At 38.4% G+C, this 17100-nt stretch overlaps 1 protein-coding gene across 7 annotated transcripts in view; it reads right to left on the bottom strand.

Annotated features, from left to right (window-relative positions):
* Positions 1 to 17100, bottom strand: part of abcc9 (ATP-binding cassette, sub-family C (CFTR/MRP), member 9) — a 53078-nt gene that overhangs the window by 24866 nt on the left and 11112 nt on the right. For 5 of the 7 annotated variants that reach the window (XR_005205487.1, XM_037760384.1, XM_037760385.1 and 2 more), the window contains 11 exons: positions 16682 to 16846; positions 15185 to 15340; positions 14962 to 15096; positions 14660 to 14822; positions 14331 to 14371; positions 14048 to 14190; positions 13688 to 13796; positions 9474 to 9581; positions 3738 to 3810; positions 1490 to 1595; positions 292 to 330 (listed from right to left, as the gene is read on the bottom strand). Coding sequence is in view for 5 of the 7 variants with exons in the window: in XM_037760384.1 (XP_037616312.1) it covers positions 292 to 330; positions 1490 to 1595; positions 3738 to 3810; positions 9474 to 9581; positions 13688 to 13796; positions 14048 to 14190; positions 14331 to 14371; positions 14660 to 14822; positions 14962 to 15096; positions 15185 to 15340; positions 16682 to 16846 (1238 nt within the window). In the remaining 2 variants the exon portion in view is untranslated. The remainder of the gene's footprint in view (positions 1 to 291; positions 331 to 1489; positions 1596 to 3737; positions 3811 to 9473; positions 9582 to 13687; positions 13797 to 14047; positions 14191 to 14330; positions 14372 to 14659; positions 14823 to 14961; positions 15097 to 15184; positions 15341 to 16681; positions 16847 to 17100) is intronic. The other 2 variants (XR_005205488.1, XM_037760387.1) reach the window with 1 other exon arrangement.

Genomic DNA, 17100 nt, shown 5'->3' with positions numbered 1-17100 from the left:
TCTATTAAACCCTCAATAGATAGAAAGTGTCACTACAGCAAATGGTATAAATGGAACTACTTAATGCTTTTATAGATCACCAAAAGATGAACCACAGGTGAATGTGTTGTTGTCAGTTTCTGCGTTGTTATGCTGCACTTCACTGCTGGTAATACAGGTGGTTTAAGCTACTAATGCTTGATATGAATCACTGGAAATGGGACAAATGGAGAATAAAGAGTAAATATGGATGTTTAGAGTCTGTGTGAATGATTATTGGTTTAGGAAGAAAGGGGACCAGAGAGAAAGTACCTGATATTCCCCTCGTGGACCGTCTCATATACAGGCAGCCTGATATGGCAAGAAGGCAGGAGGTAAAGACAAGGAAACCACACACACACACACACACATCCATATATACACATCCATATATACATGTAGTCACATGAACAGAGGCGCAGATATGCAAACACACACCATACACAGACACACTGCAAAGTTTAATGTGCAGCCCTGGAGGCTACAGATTCTCTTATAATACAGATGTGCATCTATAGTCTACAGGTGTTGTGATCTAAGATGTTTAAAGCATGGAATGTAAACTACAGAGAAAGCACAGATGTCTGACAGAAATTCAAACTTCCTGTAAGAAAAAAATGAAGCAACAGAAGCTGGAATACCGGGAAGAAAAGACAAAGTTATACACTTCAAAACACCCTATAAATACTACCTTTATAGTAATACTACCTTTACAGTAACAAGCTGTCGATCCTCAGCGAAATATTCAGATCAGTTTTTTAAAAAATGGGCAAAGTCCTATCGTTGCGCTAACCGCTAAAACACACACCAAGGTTGTACGACCAGAATCTGTGATTTTTTACCATCGTTTTCCGACTAATCTCAATACACTAACAATTTCCTGCTACGTTTTGATGTCTCACTGTGGTGTTTGCCTCCTTAATGAGACTGCAAAAGCAGGAAATTGTCAAGGTAGTAGAAGTACTCACTCATGCTACTCAGAGAATCAGGGTTGTGCAAGTTTCTTTCATCGAAACTGGCAGCAAAAGTCATTTTAAATGCTTCATTGTTATCATAAGAGGTCTGATGTTTTAGTAGCATGACAAGATACCATCACAGAACTCCTTCGATCGTGCATTTACCAAATAATCTGACAAAAAAGGTGGTAAAACGACCAAAGAGGGACATCTATGATGGTTACCGGAAGAGGAGGATTTGCTTGTCATAAAGTACGAGTCATTGACTCCATTACAAAATATTCACTTCACAGACAATATTCCTACTAAGCTGTTCACATGGCTAATGAAAATTTATATTCCACTAAACTATCCCTATAAAGATACTTCCCGTGTATATTCACCATCTTCCATCTTCCTAATCGTGTGCGGTAAATAAAAAAGAAATCGACTGTTCACAGCTGTTGAAGGTACAGAAAATTCCTGCATACCACATGAGATACTGTGTTGTATAAAGTGTTGTTGTGATGTCTTACTTGCTCCAGTAGACTCTTCCATCGATGGTCTGCATCTCACCAAGCATGGCCAGTAGCAGGGAGGATTTCCCACAACCCACCTGGCCCACAATCATAGTCAGCTGACCTGAACAGACAGAAAAGGTCGAGGATGTTATTGTTGGTGTTGTCCTCCTACGATATAATGAATGATGACACAGATACTACACACTAAATGGCAGCGTTTGTCAACTTTTGGGTTGGGATCCTACGTGGGGTCGCTTGATATTCAAGCCTAATACAGCATATTAAAATGACTTTCTTTATAATTATACTTTTTAATTTATTCTAAACTCTAATAGTAAATTGTAAATATTGCATGCACGCTTGTAACAGAATGCACAATGATGTCATACTCAAATCCAGATGAAAACGCACATCAGGGTCGTGAGAATTTTGTGATCTAAAAGTGGGGTCAACAACTCAACTCTTACTAATCTGTCTGATAAAACTAATTAACGCTTGAGGTGAAAAATGAAACACATACAAGATGAACTAAAAGAGAGTCATGATGTTGACTCTTAAAAACCAAACACACACATACAAATCCTTGAAATTCGATCCCTCCCATGACTTCACCGCTTATCTCCTAAATTTAACCACCAGCAGTGCAGGCTTAAAGTTAACCCTTAAGTCTAAGAGTCTGCTTAAAGTCCCTTAAAGACATGAGGAACCAGCATGCACAGAGATACAAGCACAGAAACACTACTCCAAATAACATCTACACCAGAACTTGTCTTAGTTTTTCTTAGTAGTAGCATGACTGGGATAGCGAGCGAGTCACTTCCCAGGGGAAGATGGAAGTGAGTGTGAGTGATATACTACACGGCCATCTGTTGGCAGCGTCCTCAACATGAACTGATCTCCTGAGACTTGGTATTTCAGTGACATCGCTGCAGCATTGCTGTAACACTCCTACTATACAGCACGTCATTCACATTTTAACAGCGTTCTTACAGTGTGAATTTCACCAATTAGCATCACTGACAGAGTAGAAACAGACCTCCAAATTATAACCAGTTTTCAAAACTGCTTAAAACATCAGTGACAGAAAATTACACAAATATTTGTGTCAGTAGATATAGAGTTTAGGTAGACTAGACTTTAGTTATTATATGAATTTATTTATATCACATTTTCTGGACGTGCTGGCAATTTTACTAGACTGGGTGGTATTACTACATTTTTCTAATTTATATTAATATATATATTATATTTATGTACTTTAAAGGACCAATATGTAATATATTTACTGTAATACATCATAAAATGACCATGATATGTCATCAGAGATTAAGGAAACATGCTGAATTGAAATACAGGCTTCTCTGACAACAATGCTACAGCCAGTATGTTCTCCTTTGACATTTTAATTCCGAGAGATTCATGATGCCTTACAAGATATTTTCAGATGTCATGTCACCATGGAGTGCAAGACTTTATTTTTTGGACTTGTGCCTCAAGAATGGTTGAAAAGAGACAAATATTAAAAGGCCCTTACGAGGAAGTGGTTATCACAGGAGAGCCCAACTCTGAATACGTGGATGGACATTACAATGGACATTTACAAAACGGAGAGGATAACAGCATATGTTAACCATAAACTGGAATTATTTGTGTCACGCTGGGACAACTGGGTCAACTAAGTAACACCCCACAGGCCAGATTTTATTTTTACAAATCTATGATTGTATGATAATGAAAAGATCACTCCCTATTTGTTCATACTGTTGTTTTCAATGTTTGTTTTTATGTGTATAACAAATCTTAAAATACGGCACTTTAGACAGACATGGTTGGGCGATGTATGTATACAGGATCTGTAAATTATGTTATGTATGTTTGTTGCAAAGTGTCAATGAAAATATGATTAAAATATATATTTTTTTAATTCCGGTCCGGAAAGTCTGTTTTTGTTTTGACCAGTGTGATCCCGTCCAATGCCCGTTGCCACGTATGCAACAAATTGGCACGCTAACACAGCCTTCTGCATCCATGGAAGCAAGTTAACAAACTGGATCACCTGCGATAGCGTTAACGTTAGATTCTACCCGACCTGAAAAGTCTCGGACATCTCTCCGTGGTCCGTGTGCAGCTGGGTTATTAAGGCAGCGAGTATATGAGACACACAGCAGTTAGTGCTACATATTGCTCCTTTAAATTTGAACGTAATACTGAACCTAAGCTTGGTTGTAAGTGGTTTATTGTCTGGTGGATTGGTTAGTCCTACCTGTGGGGATGCGGATGTTGATGTCTGACAGCGTGGACAGGTTGCTCCCCCAGGTGAAGAATCCGTTGCACACCTAAACAAAAACAGAGAGAAATTCAATGAAAACACGTCTCTGCTAAAGCTCAGAGGCTTCACACTGACTTTGTTACAAGATTAAACAAAAAAAGAACTACTAATATTACTAATGAGGGTTCATTACGTCTTTGCAGTGGATGTCTCACTGTGCAAAACATGACTACGTGCTGTTTTCTTGTTATGTGTGTAGACCCAGCAGAGTAAAAAGCACATGACCTATTTTATGTCCTGACCCAAAGTTTAAAAAACTTTGAGTTCATTGGTGTGAGAGCTGCTGTGATAACTAAACAAAGGACACATACTGTGCTCGCGGTATGTAGGACTGATGACAAACGTCATCCTGTGACGCATTTCTCAGGTTCTGGAGAGTTCATTTAAATGTACGCTGAGAAATAAAAACACCATTACACAAGAGGGGCAGGAGCTGTAGTCCAGTTATTTCTTTAAGACTTCCTGATCCATGCTCATTTCTGTATTCATGAGAGGGTAAATGGTAGAATAATCACTAGGGTTAGAATAAAATATCCTACAGTAAAGTCGAGTCAATTTTATTCATATAGCTAAAAATCCCAAATTTCCATCAAAGGTCCTTATATTAAAAATACAATTTCCAAATACCCTTTTGATTATTTCACAGTTATATTTACTAAATATACACTCAGAAGCTCACTGTATTAAACTTGAACTGTGTCAAAGTTCACAAAAATTAGATTTTGGAGGTTTAAGGGCAATATTGTTAATTGAATTGTACATTTTTACGCCGATGACACCCAGATCTATATTTCCATCCAATGTATTAAGACACTACTGTATGAGATGCAAACATTAATGTAACTATTACTGTTAATGATGGCTGCAATTAGATTTATGTGTGCCAGTGCCGGGTCCTCGATATTGTTATATTAAGTATTTACATGTACATGTCATAAACATTAAGTTAATTATTTAAGTTATAGAAAGCGGGAGGACCATATAACTGTTTACTTCTGCCTACTCCTTTCGGACATTTATTTATTTAGAATTTGCTTCATATGTTTACTGTTCATATTTTATTATTGTTTTGTTTTATTATTATTTGTTACATGCTTAAAATAAATCTAGCTAATTTAATAATCTAATAATTGTTCATGCTGGCTCAATAGTGTGGTTTACTGTGACATCTAATCCAGCCACCATTAAAAATTCCATTCTGTGTAATTCAATTTAAAGATATCGGAAAATTATATAAAACATTGTACTTCAAAAACTTTATTCATAACCAGTGAAAATCTTGCAGTGTTTAATTTATGCCAGTATAACGTTGCATCCAAACTGTTGTCAAAAAAACGACAAAGTTAATGTTAAGGAAGGAATGAATCTACTTAGAAACAATCATAAAGACAATTCTAGGTAAATATTTTTATCTAAAAATAGAAAATAGTTTGGGATTTTCCTGCAGTTTGTAATTTTCTAACTGAAAAAAGTAAATAAAATGGAATTTTTTAGCCTTCAAAAATGTTGTGGTGTCCTATTTTTTGGTGAGTTTCTTCACTAAATGGTTGCAACGTAAGGATGAAGACAGAAATTCCAGCTCCACCTACAATGACCAACGAATATATGGTCAACCATCTTTATGAGTCTATCACATCATTAAATGTCCGAGAGAAAGAAGTCACTGTCCAACAGCTGAGCAACATGTAACAGGACTAGTCGGTATCTAATCCCTGTTCAGTGATCTATCACCCTGCTTCCTCTGCTCGGACTCTGTTTACATTCCTCCCATCTGTTGCATTTATTTGTTTATTTTAAGTTTATTTTATCTGACAACCCCCCCCTCCCCAGCAAGCCTTTCCTCCACGGCTCCTTTCTCCCCATGACACTGATCCCAAAAGGCATATTAGAGATTAAAAAAAAACATCTTCGGGCCTTTGTAAGCAAATATTCAAGAGGAACTTGAAGCTCATGTTCCAATTAGGTTTTGGTTTAGACATTGAGGGGTGAGAGGAGATGACATAACATTAAAATTAGTCTATCAGATCAGATGTGTTAAGTATATATTAAAGTTCCCTGAGCACAGGCTTCCTGTAATGAATATTACAATATTGATTTGATGGTAATTTTGTCTGATTTTGATTGGTTATGTAATAACTAACCCCCTCCTATAAACACAATAGCCAGGCATCAGCATTATACTTAAATCAACTGATAAACAAATATCGGAAATCACAGATTGGTGTCATGGCTAAAGAGAATAAACAATAAAGGAAGAAAGCATCAGATAGATCTGATAGCATCAAAAAGAAGACGGGGGAGGGAACGAGAGCGGAAGTGGAGAGGAGATATGTAAAATGGGGAGTGAAACATGAACATAAGTTATAAATAATATGGGGTTACATGTGGGGTCACTGCTGAATCAATCATGAACTATTATCTAATACAAAATGTAAGAATCTGCAGTAAACGGTCCTGAACATTTGTGTTCCCAAGCTATTTTAAATACTACTTAGGATGAAAAACTGAGATTAGTTTCACATATGAAATAACCACAAAATGAAAACAAGTCTCATCCTGTTTCTCAGCGGATTTCTCACTTGGAAAATACAACATAAATACATTTTAAAACCTGCATGGTGAAGGTTTAGACTCGTAATGCAACAATTAAAGGGGGAAAACACAAAGGACATTTTAGAAATTTGTTCTTAAACCTCCCAACCTCTACTTATATTTTAATTATCCTAATTCATCTATCAAATTATTTTTTCCTAATCGGAAAGTTTTAATAGTTTTTATTATTTTATTATGGTATTGCCTCTTTTCTGTTTGTATATCTCTTTGTTTTTGAAATTGACCCGATCTCATTGTAAATGAGGGTCGTCCCTCAATGACCTCTCGAGTGTAAATAAAGGTTGAATTAATTAATTAAAATATTCTGTACACACATTAAAGGTTTTTTTTTCTATCCGAAGCAAGGGTCAAAAAGGAGAGAATTTGTGATTTTGGGCTATACAAATAAAATTGACTTGACTTTCCTGTTTCATGTTTTTGGCGTGTATCTGAGCGGCCGGCACAGAGCCCTGACTGAAAACCCATCCAACACCTTTTGGGATGGGAACCAGAAGAGAGGCGGCGGTTATCGCAGCATATTAATGCAAATAATTTTGGGTGTCCACATACTTTTGCCCATGTGAAGTATAAGAAAAGTGATTTTTTTATTTATTAAATACTTAAATTGATTAGCTGATAAATCCTCCACTGACAACAAAACATGTGTTAAGGATGTAAAACCCAGCTTTCTCTATGTCTCTCTCTTTCTAATTAGCGGACCACCGTCTGGTCGGTAGCGTCACTCCACAGGGATGAGACAGGAAGAGCAGCAGGCTGAGAAAATGTTGCACACATTCACAAGGCCCTTTAAGGGACAACGAATTCTCGTGTGAATCCTACACTTCCTGAGTACACACACATACACGCACGTACCAGACTTCACATGTATGATTCCACGCACCCACCAATGACCCATGGATGTACAAACAGTGCAGATGTGAAACAGCTGTTTACAGAGTTAAATAAATGATGGTATTAGGTAGCGGCTCCTACGTGTCTGTGTATGTGTGAGAGATAATGACCTCTTAATATGAGCGAAACGCTTGATGAAAGAGGCGGTTTTATATACAGAAATATCAGCAGAGCGATTGATGGATACAGAATAAACTGGAGTAAACGTGAGGTAATACCTCTTAATGTTAATACTTTTTGTACGGATTTGGGTAATGCACCATTCATGTGGAAACCTAATGGAATTAAATACTTGGGCGTAATAATCATAGCCCCTTTTTCCTAAATGTATTAACTGAATGCCCCAGGTTTATTAATGAAAGTAAGAGATGACATAAAGATATGATAATGTCTCTGTTGGGGAGGCCTGAGGTGCTGAAGATAAATGTTTTCCCAAAATTGTCATTCGTCATGTCAGTCCTACCCACGCAGTTTCCATCAAGCTGGATCAAGGAGATAAAGGGCCCTATTTAAATGACCTATAGCGCATGGTCTAAAGTCCAACTCTTGCTCGTTAAACGGCGCATAATCTGGGCGCAAAATAAGGCGCAAGGGTCAATGGGGTTGTATTTATGAATCCTCCAGAGATGCTTTACGCACGGGCTTGCAGCTGCCGGAGAGGCGGTGCGTAATGTGCAGATCACCAGATTACCCTTAAATCTATCGTAGATCCCTTAAATCTATCGTAGATTAAATAAATTCTACGGTCTCAGACAACAATATATTGATATATTCCTTAATTGTTGTGCAGTTTTTTGTATGTTATTTGTGATACATATTGTGTACGTGTCGGATCAGTCTGTAAAATAAAAGGTATTACCTTTATAGGTAGTTTGAAAAAAAAATAATTTCAAAATAATATATCTATACAATAATATATTTCCGTCAACTGCCCCCTGTCTTCTATCTTCTTTTCCCTCTGTATACTAAACTTGTCTATCCCTCGAGGTCTCCTTAAACTTTATCACTGAGAGCGGCTGTAAAAGTGCCAGCCAGCAGTTTGGGAAGCTGAGTTCATCACTCCTGAATGTGCTGCGTCTAACCTCCTCTCTCTGCGTCTCACATAGGAAAGACTCTTGGGAGTTAATCAGTCTGACATCAAGACAAAGTTTTGTCTTGAAACTGTTCTGTTCTGTACTGTTCCTCAAGTCCTTGTTTGTAAAGACCGATCAGTGTAACCTAGACTTTCAAAACTTTGAAGGAAACAGCAATACCATGCCATAAAGAAACGCACATTTGGTAACACTTTATATTAAGATCCTTGTTATAAGTGTGAGTTAATAGCTAATAAGGCCCTTATAAGATGCTTATTAACAGTATTATGTATTAATAAGAATATATAACTGTTAATAATAGCATCATAAACATGTTAATTGTTAGATTATAGGAGATTTATAAGCACTTGAAGAAACTTATTAACAGTTTATAGACTGCTTAAGAACAAAGCATTGTGAGTTTCTTATAATTGTTCATAATAACATTGTAAACACATTTATTGAGTTTAAATAACTTACCTATTATTGATTTGTTAAACCTTTAAAAAGCTTTTTATTGCCTTATTAAGGTTAATAAATCCTTTATCATGCACTTATTAATAGTTAACTATGCTTTTCACAGCTCCCCTGTCTAGAATGAGCACTACATGTTGTCAATGTTGATAAAATGTGAATCAAGTATTACACGTAAATGCAATGTTTTAGCAGTGAAGCACAAAAACACACTGTAAGACATTATTAATCTTAATAAGGCATTGTTCTCTATTTAGATCCGGTAGCTAACTGTTAATAAATGCATAGTGGATTGTTAATAAATGCATAATAAAGTATGTATTAATCTAATTAATAAAAGGTTTGACAATTACATAATAAGTAAGTTAGTTAAACACAATAAATGTGTTTGTAATGCTATTATAATACTTATAAGGGCCTTATTACTTATGCTTATATTACAAGGACCTTAATGCAAAGTGTTATCGCGATCGTAATCCTTACCAAAATAATCAAAATCTTCTGAACTTTTAACCTTGCATACTGGTAGTTGTGTCCTTGGTGTCTTTGAGAGTTCATACTCTTTTTCTGTCCTTACCCCCCTTCAACCATTCCCCAACTCGTGAACTTTGACCCTGACCTTTACAGCCACATCCTCCGTCTCCGTGGGTCTCATCAGCCGCCTGGTCGGCTGCTCGTAGTTGTCCATCTGGTAGCGCATTGGCTGCTTCCTGTTGATGGCTTTGGTCTTGAGGGGGACATTAAACAAGAGAGAGATTTGAAGTTAGCAAAACTTAAGACTTTCCTGCATCCGCTGTAGTTCCCTGGGGAGAAGAAGACGTGCGGGGGTTCCCTCTGATATCAGCCTAGAGGATATTGCCCCAAAGGGTTCAATCCCACTGCTAGCATATTAACATTAATATAACATTATCCGGCTCTTCTTATCCAGACACACTATACATACAAACACAGTGTACATCAGGGTCTCTGTACTTCATGTGAAGTCCTGTTATCAGTGTTCAAATTAATATATATTTACACTAACATCACCAAGAATGGCTGTGCGCTTGTTGTATAAGGTTAAAGGTCACACTGGCAACGTCACGTAGCTTCGTGTCACTCGCCACATATCATCTGACGCCTAAAGAATACATCTGAGGAAGTAGTCAGCAGCCGGGATGTAATAAAATTGCTGCTTTTTTGGAGCATTGATGCACGTTAATGCTAGAAAAAGAAGCCTGATGAGGCACCGCACTCCAATTTGTAGTGATGCAAGCGTTTTTTGGGGTTTGCATTGAAAACAATTGGCACTGGTGTTTTCATGTGCATTGTGCGCTGCAATGCAGTCACTCTCGCGTACTCGCTATCGGATGAAAGCCAACTCCAGATTCACTTTCGTTTTGTAACAAGCTTCGTTTGCTTGGCAGCTTCACCTCGCTATATTTGAGTTTTTTTCGACCTGGTCGCTACGTTTTTATAGAGGTCAACGCACAGAAACGTGCCAAACACAGCAACATAAGAAAATCCAGGTAGAGGGCTCCAGGATCTCTGCAGAAACAGACACCATCACACACTTCTAGTGGATTATAAGTGATGATTTAGAGGGATTTTTTTTATATGACTCTAAACATTGTTTTTTAGAAGAATCCTACTCATTGTGCCTTTAACTAATTTCTTAAAAATCTACCATTACGTTTGAAGTTGCCTTGTCAACAACCAAAGTGCTGGTCATGGAGAAGTTTTCATTCGACATCTTTGACATTTTCTGTACATAACACCTCGTCTCTACTGGCTCTTTTCTCGGAAACGTCTTCTGGAATACAGGAAGTGGTGTTTTTACATTTCCACTTGATTTGGGGATAAATGAGTGAATTAGGTAGTTGGCACAAGTACTGATAGCTGAAAGGACACATTAGGTTACAGAAAGTCACATTACTTGCCACAGCAGTGGCCACTTAGCTCCCAGATATCCTAGTAAAATTTAAAAAATAAGAGTCTTGAAATGACCACTTTGAGTTTGTAATGGCTTTATAAAAGGAACATAATGTAGCTGCAATAAAAAGGCTTCAAATGGAGCTTTCACATTGAGCAGAAGTAATAAAATAAATAAAAATGACAACCAGAAAAACTTTGCTTTTTGAGCCCAATATTACTGTTTTTGAATTCAGTTACTGCATAATATAGTCAAAGAAATAATCCTTTATAAAAATGTTGTGTGATCTGAAAACCATTAAACCTCTACAGGGTTGTGTGAGTCACTCAGCTCTGTGGCCTGACTGTCCATTTCAGACACAAACAGTGTTAATCCCTCTGAAACATTATAGTCACCATGTGACTCGGTCGGCTAAAACATCAGACAGAGACAAGATTAAAGTCTGCAGTTCACTGAGTGGTGATGTTCCGCATGAGCCTCCAAAACATAACAATCAGACCTGGGGAAATGAATATGACATAATATGAGTAAACTAACACCTAATGTTAACTTTTTTTGTGTTCTCTGTTATGCGACTAGACAATCACAGCCAACCCTGAACCAAAATGGCATGCTGTTTTTCAAATTCGAGTGACATTTTAGTGACATGTGAACTCAGCTGTCAGCTGCACATGCAGTTTGGGGACGAACCAACTAAGACCAAGACCAAGAAAGTGGATCACATCCCTCCAGTTCTGAGGTCTTTACACTACTGTTGGTTTATAAACCACTGAATGGTTTATTTCTGATCTTGTACTGCATTATGAACCATCCAGACCTCTCAGGTCATCTGGGATCAGGTCTGCTTTCTGTCCTCAGGGTCAAAACTAAACATGGAGAAGCAGTCAGACAACCCTTTCTGAAAGGGAACTGAAGTTGTTGTATCGCTCTCTTCAAAACCGCCAGACTCAATTCACAAAAACAGTAATTTTACTTCGCAGAACACGGGAGTATACATACAACCCTACTTCAAAAAATCCGAACTAACCCTTTTCAGTTATTTCCAAACTTACAGCTAACATTGCTCTCAACATTTAGCTACTGATTATTCATAACCTTATTGATTAGCTCACCGTGGTAACCTACATCCCTGCTTTTTGCTAACGGCTGAGAGGACGTTTCCATTTGAAAAAACAACAGAAAAGAAGACGGAGTCGACCTTTAATTATATTTGAATGGCCTTTTATAAAGTGTTCCTTTTGCCCTTTGTCTCAATACTTTTGTCATTTATGTTCATGTAAAGCACTTTTAATTGCCTTGTTGCTTAAATTGGTTATATAAAATAATTTTGGCATCAGTGTATTCTTTAACTCTTTAAAGCTGCAGTGCGTAGAAATCCGGAAAACGCAAAATCCTGCATCCCCTCGAGCTGCTCTCTCCTCTCTCTCCTCTCTCCGCTCTCCCCTCTCTGTCCGAAGCCCCTCCCCCCACACGAGAACGGGCATATGCACGCGCTTCATACGTGCTCGCTACATCTGAGGAGGCTACCGCAGCGAGCTACACATTACCTTCTAACGACATCAACAGTTTGGACTGTCTTTTTGAAAGTCTGTCTTTCTTTTTTTGGGTTGTTTTGAGGTGTAGGCAGTTGCTGCCAATGCTGGAATAGCAAGCTTTTCAGTAGGTTGTTCCGCCATTGACCGAGTCTTTCACTATCTGCAGAGACCAGACGTGAACGCGCATCTCCTTTTGTGGAACAGCCAATAGGAACGCTCTCTCTGAAATGCCCTGTGATTGGTCAAAGTCTGCCGTCACGGGCAAGATTTTCTAAAGCCTGTAAACAGAGCCATGAGGAGGTGCAGAGGTGTAGTTTTCTCTCAGATCACTTGAATTACAATATGCTGAAAGGTTATTATGGAATTTTTGCCAAATTATGCCAAAATATTGTTGCCTACTGCCACTTTAAATGGCCTCTTTGATGAGAACTGAAGGGCCTGGATGATTCTCAACTTGTGCACAGTTTTTGTACAAACTTTTGTAGTAAACCAAAAGAAAGAAATAATAATTATCCGTTTAGCTGGTGAGTAAACATGTTGTTTTATTACTTAAATACAGATAAACCACTGTCAAGACTTTTTTAAATGCTGATTGTGTTTGATTCATCTTATTTCTCAAACTTAATTTGTATGAACTCGATGCCCTGCTGCTCGGCACAGTAATCGTGCGTCATTGCACATCACCGTCTAAATACGTGAATATTCCTCGGAGGATCTGCTCATTAGCAGCCGGGATGATGTCATACAACGTCCCTCAACACCCGTTTATTAAAGCAACCGGTCGCCAGAATCGAAAGGACACAATCACCTGGAGTAACATGGAAGGAATGTGTGCCGTGTCATCTGGCGCACCTCATTGATCCAAACCTTCGCCACAAGGAAACTCTGGCTGTTAAACTCAGCACATTAAAGTCATTTCTGGCACCCACAGTGTGCTTTGTTAACACCATCTGTTTTAAATATTTAGATTTAAGCTCTTTATTACTCAGAAGTCATTTAATGTGACGTCTGTAAATTGCCTCAGACCTAAATTGAGGAGAGTCTTTGCAGCAGGTTCAACCATTGATATCAGGTTGCTTTTATAAAAGGTTTGACTTCCTGATGCCGGGTTTCAACAAATGATCCCATTTCTTGTCACTGAGCAAATAATCTCAGTTCGGAGAGTATTAGATTCCCTTCTGTAACCCCTAGAGAACTGGAATTTTATAATGTATTGATATATATTGACAGGTCGCTACCACGGCGTTGTCCGGTCTGGGAGTTGTCCGTGTTTTCGTCTTACAACTTTAACCCTTTCACAGTGTGTTTTCAGTTTATCTAAGTTAATTATAACATTTTGGTCGCCTAAAAATTTTGTATGATTAATCTGGTTTCATCAACACTCACCCCCCCTTGGTGTTTTTTTCCTGTTTCCATGGAAACAGGCATGTCTCCATTTCTCCAGCTGTCGTCTCCAATTTCGTCACTCTGAAGAAACTCACCGAGCTTCTGGACACTGTGAACACACACACACACACACGCACACATTGAGTCCATGAATATGTGTGATTGTGATGATACCAATACCAGTAATCTCTCAGGAGTTTAGAGTTTCTCCTCACTGCTGTTGGTTTCCTCCATGCTCCTTTAATTAGATTCACCACAGGAACCACATCCAGTTTCCTTTCTCCCCTTCTCTCTCAGCCAAAGCAGCATTACCGGTCGGCCTCTCCGGTAACAGTCTAGTACACTATCAAACACACTCACCTGACCAGCGCCTTGACAGCAAATCGGACCACAGTGGAGAGCAGGAAGAGAGGGGTGACCAGGATGTGGAACAACGCCAGAGCTGCAAAGGCCTCAGAAGGAGTGGGACCGGTTTCATTGAGGTAGTCATACGTCACAAACGTCTACAAGACAAGAATATAAGTTCATTAACCCTTACAGATATTGACGAATGATATTAAAGTTGAAGAAAGCAGAAAAAACAGCACATAGAAGGTATAATGTAGTTACAAGTTTGTAAACAAGTGTGGTAAAATTGTCTTACCGCAAGAACGGCAGCGATGGGAATAGCAGCATTCATGAAGACTGCACAAAGAGAGGAAACAGGTTTAATGCACCTGTGTGCACATATATGGGCTAAAAGTGAGTGATCTAGTATATGTTATAAACTACATTATTCAGGGCTCCTATTATGGAAATAATAATAAACGTGAGTGGAAGTCAAGATACTTGATAGAGAGATTTGGTAACTGTTCACCAAGATAAGTCGTGTCTTTTTACCAATCCCAATAAAGCGACATATTTTCTGCAATCACACACAAATGCTATCGACATAATTCAAACTCAAAGTCATGGATGTTGTTCTCATCTTACTGGACATGGATGTGTAGAAAGCGAAGGTCTTGAGGCTGGTGAGCTCTTTGCCTCTGGTGTCCTCCACGCTGTCACAGAAGATGTTCTCCCAGGCGTACAGCTTCAGCAGCTTGATGCCCTTTAATATCTCTGTGGTCGTTTTCAGACGATCCGTAGAGTGCTCCTGAACGAGACAACGGAGGATAGAAAATTACGTGTTAATGTATCGCATATATTAAGAAAAAATAATGCGTTTATATCATGAAGTTCTGTGATTTATGATGCATTTCAAAGCAAAATGATTATATAAGTCTACTGCTTACCAGTGTGCTTTTCTGTGTGTCTGCCAGCTTCGTAGCTATGAGGTACTGGACTGGAGCCAGCAGGACTATGACAGTTGCTCCAACCAAAGCACTGTAGCCCAACAAATAGTAGAGCAGGATCACTCCCATCACGATCTGCAAAGACAGAGACAAGTCTTCACTGAAATATCACTGCAAGAGATTAAATATGGCCAGACATGTATGGAGGTCTGGTTCAACCTACCTGTACAGGCATGGCCCACAGGTTGGGGCAGAGGAAGAGGAACCACATCAGCTGGTTGGTCTCTATAGCAACCAGGTTGTTGATCTGCCCCAGCGTCATCTCTCCCATAGACATGTTGGAGGTGGACAGACGCAGGATTTTGTTGTAGATCATCGCCTAGTTAATGAAACAGACAATTACACTTAAAGTTAAAGGAATAGTTCGGATTTTTTTTTAAAACATGTGTGTACGCTATGTTATATTTTCACCACTTTACCTCGCCGTCAGACAGCCCTTTCCGACGGGGAACTGAAGCCGTTATCTATGCTCTCGTCACAGCCACCAGACTCCATTGACAAAAACAGTAATTTTACCTCACAGAAGGAGTTGCTGGTCTACCGCTGCCTTGATCGTTCAGTTTGTGCTATGCGTTACTTTGGTGAATCTGAACTATGTGTGTACTGCATTGATACCACTTCACTAGTTATTTATTATACATCATATTTTACTTTATTACATTTATATTGCATGCTACATTTCAGTACTATACTGTAAATTATTTAATACTATACTGCTACGTTTCACCTTATATTATATTCTCTATAAGTACTACATCATATTTTTAAATCAATACAGACAAACACTAAGTGTAATTACTTAATCACATTATATATTATTCCGGTGTATGCTGTTATAGCAGATGGTATCATATTACTCCATATACTTTACTTTGCTTCTACTAATCACACCAGTATGTCACTTTGCGTGAGACGGAACAGCACTTAGTGCACTTAAACCCTTAAACTTAAACTTTCAGGGTGGCGTTTGCAGGGATGACCGTCGCTGATTGGTGAAACACACAAAGTGCCGCTGCTTCAATTTGTGAACCACTTCATTCATAAAACAAGAAAGTACTCCAGTATTGATTTAGGATCGTTTTAAGACGAGGGGGGAAACATCTCTTTGTTTGATAACATTAAAAGTAAAGTTTGGCTTTGCTGCCAGCTTCCTGACTCATTTAAAAAAGAGCGAGGGTGAGCAGTATTAAGAAGAGCATAACATAACGGAACATAAAAAGAGAGACAGTGCGGCGCCGCTGCAAAATGAGAGAATATAAGTTATTTTCGGATTAATTCACGTCGGTTACGTTAAGCACAAATAACCATTTACTGTTGAAGGATTTTTAAGAGGTTGATTAAAAATCAATACAGCGTTTTGGAGAATCGATACAGTATTGCAAAACATAATATTGTGATACTCGTGCATCAATATTTTCTGACACCCCTATTTCATACTGCACGAGGCGAAATAAAACCTGTATGTAAACCTCTAAACTGGTCGTTCCCTCAGCGTTTTAAATGATCTGCTGTCAAATCAGGTGGATAATGTTTGTATGAGGATGAAATTAGTTTGTCTTGGACTCTGAAACGATAGATCACTCATGTCGAGCTTTTCAAAGCAACACCTGAGTATGAAAACAAAACGTCTAAACTTAAGTGTCCATGATGTTTGACTCACCAGCAGGGCTCCTCGCAGATTGATGCCTGTTTCTATGGTAACGTAGTAGGAGGCCTGCAGGAAGGTCCTCTGAAGGACTAAAGCCAGGAAGAGAAGCACTGCCAGGACCGAGGTGTTCTGCAGCAGCTCAGTGGAAGACATGAAGTACACGTCCAAATACGTCCCCTACAACAAAACACACACAAGATTAATACAGGGGGGTTATATCATTTCTAAAATAAAAGAGATGTACAGACGACCGGTGACCTGCCGATCAGTCTCATTTATATGATTTTTGCGGTCAAATTTACAACCATGTGCAACATCGCTCTTCCGTTTTTAAATCAGATGTATTGTACATACTTTTATAGTATTTTTTTTCATAATATTATTGTATTTTTCTTCTATTCTATATTTATGTTTTTATACATATTTTTATA

Source organism: Sebastes umbrosus, chromosome 23 (assembly GCF_015220745.1).
Source record: "Sebastes umbrosus isolate fSebUmb1 chromosome 23, fSebUmb1.pri, whole genome shotgun sequence".
NCBI lineage: Eukaryota > Metazoa > Chordata > Actinopteri > Perciformes > Sebastidae > Sebastes > Sebastes umbrosus.
The sequence above is the reverse complement of the archived record's forward strand: the minus strand, read 5'-3'. Positions and strand labels throughout refer to the sequence as shown.